Below are 3,132 nucleotides of genomic sequence, written 5' to 3' on the forward strand. Positions count from 1 at the left end.
ATGATCAGGAAGGAGCTGGAGATCGAAGTATATGACACCTACTTCTGGACCGATAGCATTCTTGTGCTACGGTACATCAACAGTAGAACAACCAGATTTAAGACATTCGTTGCCAACAGGTTGGCAATTATTCTTGACGGCTCAAGTCCAACGCAGTGGCATCACATTGAATCAGCACTCAATCCTGCTGATGTCTGTTCAAGGGGAAGGAGAGTTGAGCAATTCCTACAGATGGATGACTGGAAGAATGGCTCAGAGTTCTTACTTTAGCCAGAAGATGAGTGGCCCACAACCCCAGAGCTTGGTGCAGTTGAAGTGGCAGAAGACTCGGAGGTTAAGAATAATAATAATAATAATAATTTATTAATTTATAGTGCGCAAATTCCATTTAAAATATGTTCAAATGCGCATTACAGTCATAAAAAAAATAAAAATAAACAGACGTATACGCAAAATTTAACAATACAATGAACACTGATACAGGGTACAAAAAATCAATAAAAAGCTCTCATAAAAAGATGAGTTTTAAGTAATTGTTTAAACAACATTCAGGCTACTTGCTTCTTGGATATTTAATGGCAGTGCATTCCATAACTTAGGTGCAGCACACTCAAATGCACGATCACCAAGGGTGACCTTGGTTCGACTTGCTGAGTAACTGAGGAGTGTTTTGTCATTGGAAGATCTGAGATTGTAATTGGATGAAGATCGTTTTTGGATTAGATGGCATAAATTTAAGGGAGCTAGACCATAAAGAATTTTATAAGTTATTAACAGAATTTTAAACTCAATCCTGAATCTCACCGGAATGTTCATGCGTGTACCATCAAGCCAAGTGAGATGGAGAAACTGGGCCTGGATCGAGTAATCGAGCACTACTCAGACTGGGTGCGACTGAAGAAGGCAGTCTGCTGGTTGCTAAGATTCAGAAGATAGTTGAAAGCCAGCCCGAGTCCCAGAAAGCTGAACAAACTCCGCAGGGTGGACTAACTCTGAAAGAACTACAAGCAGCAGAGAAGAAAATCTTGCAGCATGTACAAAGCCAAGCATATGCAGATGAGATCAGAGCCCTTGCCCAGAGTACAGAAGATGATGGAGGGAGCAGACAAAAGATCAAAGGAGTGACGAAAACCAGTTCCATCTACAGAGTTGACCAGGTCATAAATGGTGAGCTGTTAAGAGTTGGAGGAAGATTGAGCAGGGCCTCACTGCCAGTTGATGCTAAACACCCCATCATCCTTCCCAAAGCCAGCCACGTGTCAACCTTGATCATAAGACGCTTTCATGAGACATCCGGGCATTGTGGGAGGAACCATGTTCTTGCGAGTCTTCAACAGAAATATTGGATTTCTGGTGCCAACTCCGCAATCAGAAAAGTAGTTGGCAAATGTGTGATGTGCAGACGGTCCAGAGCCAAATTCATGGAGCAGAAGATGGCTGACCTCCCAGCAGACAGGATCAAACCTGATGAGCCCCCCTTCACCAGAGTAGGAATGGACTGCTTTGGGCCACTAGAGGTGAAAAGAGGTCGCAGTGTGCTAAAACGGTATGGTGTGATTTTCACCTGTGTATCTTCACGAGCTGTGCACCTTGAGAAGGCTGACTCCCTAGACACGGACTCATGCACTGACGCTATGCGGCGATTCATTGCTCGTCGGGGAAATGTGACAGAGATGAGATCGGACAATGGCACCAATCTTGTGGTTGCTGAAAGAGAACTTAGAACAGAAATCAACAAGTGGAACCAGGCTCAACTGAACAACGCATTGCTGCAGAGAAACATTCAGTGGACCTTCAATCCACCTGGAGGGTCCCATCACGGTGGTGTATGGGAAAGGCAGATAAGAACTGTGAGAAAACTGCTTTTCTCCCTGATGAAGCAGCAGACCTTGACTGATGAGAGCTTGCACACTCTACTGTGCGAGGTGGAGAGTATCATCAACAGCAGGCCCTTGACCAGGGTATCTGATGACGTGAATGACCTGGAAGCATTGACCCCAAATCATTTGCTTCTGCTGAAGTCTACCCCCCATTCCCCCCAACTACCCCCAGTAGTCAACCAGGAGACCGACGTCTACGCTCGGCGCAGATGGCGACAAGTCCAGTACCTATCTGATGTGTTTTGGCGCAGATGGGTAAAGGAGTACTTACCTCAGCTACAGGAGAGACATAAGTGGGTGCGTCCCCAGCCTAACGTCGGTGTTGGAGATCTAGTGTTGGTGGTGGATACATCTGTGCCAAGGAATCTCTGGCCGCTTGGGAGAGTGGTACGCACTATGCCAGACGTTCGAAGCGTGGAGGTGAAGACTAATACGAATGTCTACAGGAGGCCGATCACCGAGTTGTGCTTGCTTTTGGAAGCAGACCCTTAAGCGCGGTTTGACAAGACAAGACATGGAGAGCTGTGCAACCCATGAATCGCGGCTCCAGTCTACAGTGGAGTTTGTAAATATGTTTGTAAGAGGTGCGAGCCTAGCGCCGCCTCAGTTTGTTTGATGACGTTGCACCTTACAAGGAGCAGTTGAGGCTGGATATATTCGCAGAGTTCAAGCCAAAGTTGCAGTGGGTGCATGGGAATTTGATTTGCATATGTTGTGATTTCAAATGAGGTGCGAGCCAAGCGCCGCCTCTACCTTTGTGCCTTTGTTTGAAACGTGCAAAAATTGCGAATGGAACCCTCGAGCCAGCTAGTTGCATTCATGTTCGCGATTCAGGAACAAGGATGATACATTGACTGTCGCGAAAATCTGTTTCAAGGATCAAGTTTGCAGTGACATTGAACTTTGCAATTGACAGTTGAAATACTTGGAGTGGAACTTCAAAAAAACTCTTGATTCAGTGACACTTGCAGCTTATTTGTAATAATTATGAATCATTGTGTTAAGTACTTTTTGTGCTCAACTTTTACACATGTAAAAAATGTTTGTGCATGTATGATCACAAGTCATTAATTGAGAACAGAGCTCTTGTATTGATTGATTTGGAATATGTAAGTTAAAATCTGATTGTCAACGAGTGTTCATATTTTGATTCAGTACATTGGTTAGACAATTGGACCCCAAAAACAGTTGGCAGTATGTGTGAAGTTAAAGCTAAAGATTGTTCAGGTGACCAGTCTAATAATTCAGTAGC

The 3,132-nt window shown here is 44.5% G+C and overlaps 1 protein-coding gene across 1 annotated transcript; it reads left to right on the top strand.

Moving 5' to 3' along the window:
• Window positions 1-2,372, top strand: LOC119733862. Its single transcript, XM_038207228.1, has 2 exons — window positions 1-119; window positions 884-2,372. The coding sequence occupies exons 1-2, from the start codon at window positions 1-3 to the stop codon at window positions 2,370-2,372; spliced, it is 1,608 nt and encodes a 535-aa protein (XP_038063156.1).
• Window positions 2,373-3,132: the final 760 nt, after the last annotated feature.

Source organism: Patiria miniata, unplaced genomic scaffold, assembly GCF_015706575.1.
Source record: "Patiria miniata isolate m_02_andy unplaced genomic scaffold, ASM1570657v1 HiC_scaffold_26, whole genome shotgun sequence".
Classification (NCBI taxonomy): domain Eukaryota; kingdom Metazoa; phylum Echinodermata; class Asteroidea; order Valvatida; family Asterinidae; genus Patiria; species Patiria miniata.

Excerpts from the sequence above, each read along its gene's own strand:
- LOC119733862 (XM_038207228.1), top strand. The coding sequence starts at position 1 with ATGATCAGGAAGGAGCTGGAGATCGAAGTATATGACACCTACTTCTGG. Across the intron at positions 120-883 it reads AAGACATTCGTTGCCAACAG|ACTGGGTGCGACTGAAGAAG; the intron begins GTTGGCAATTAT and ends AGCACTACTCAG.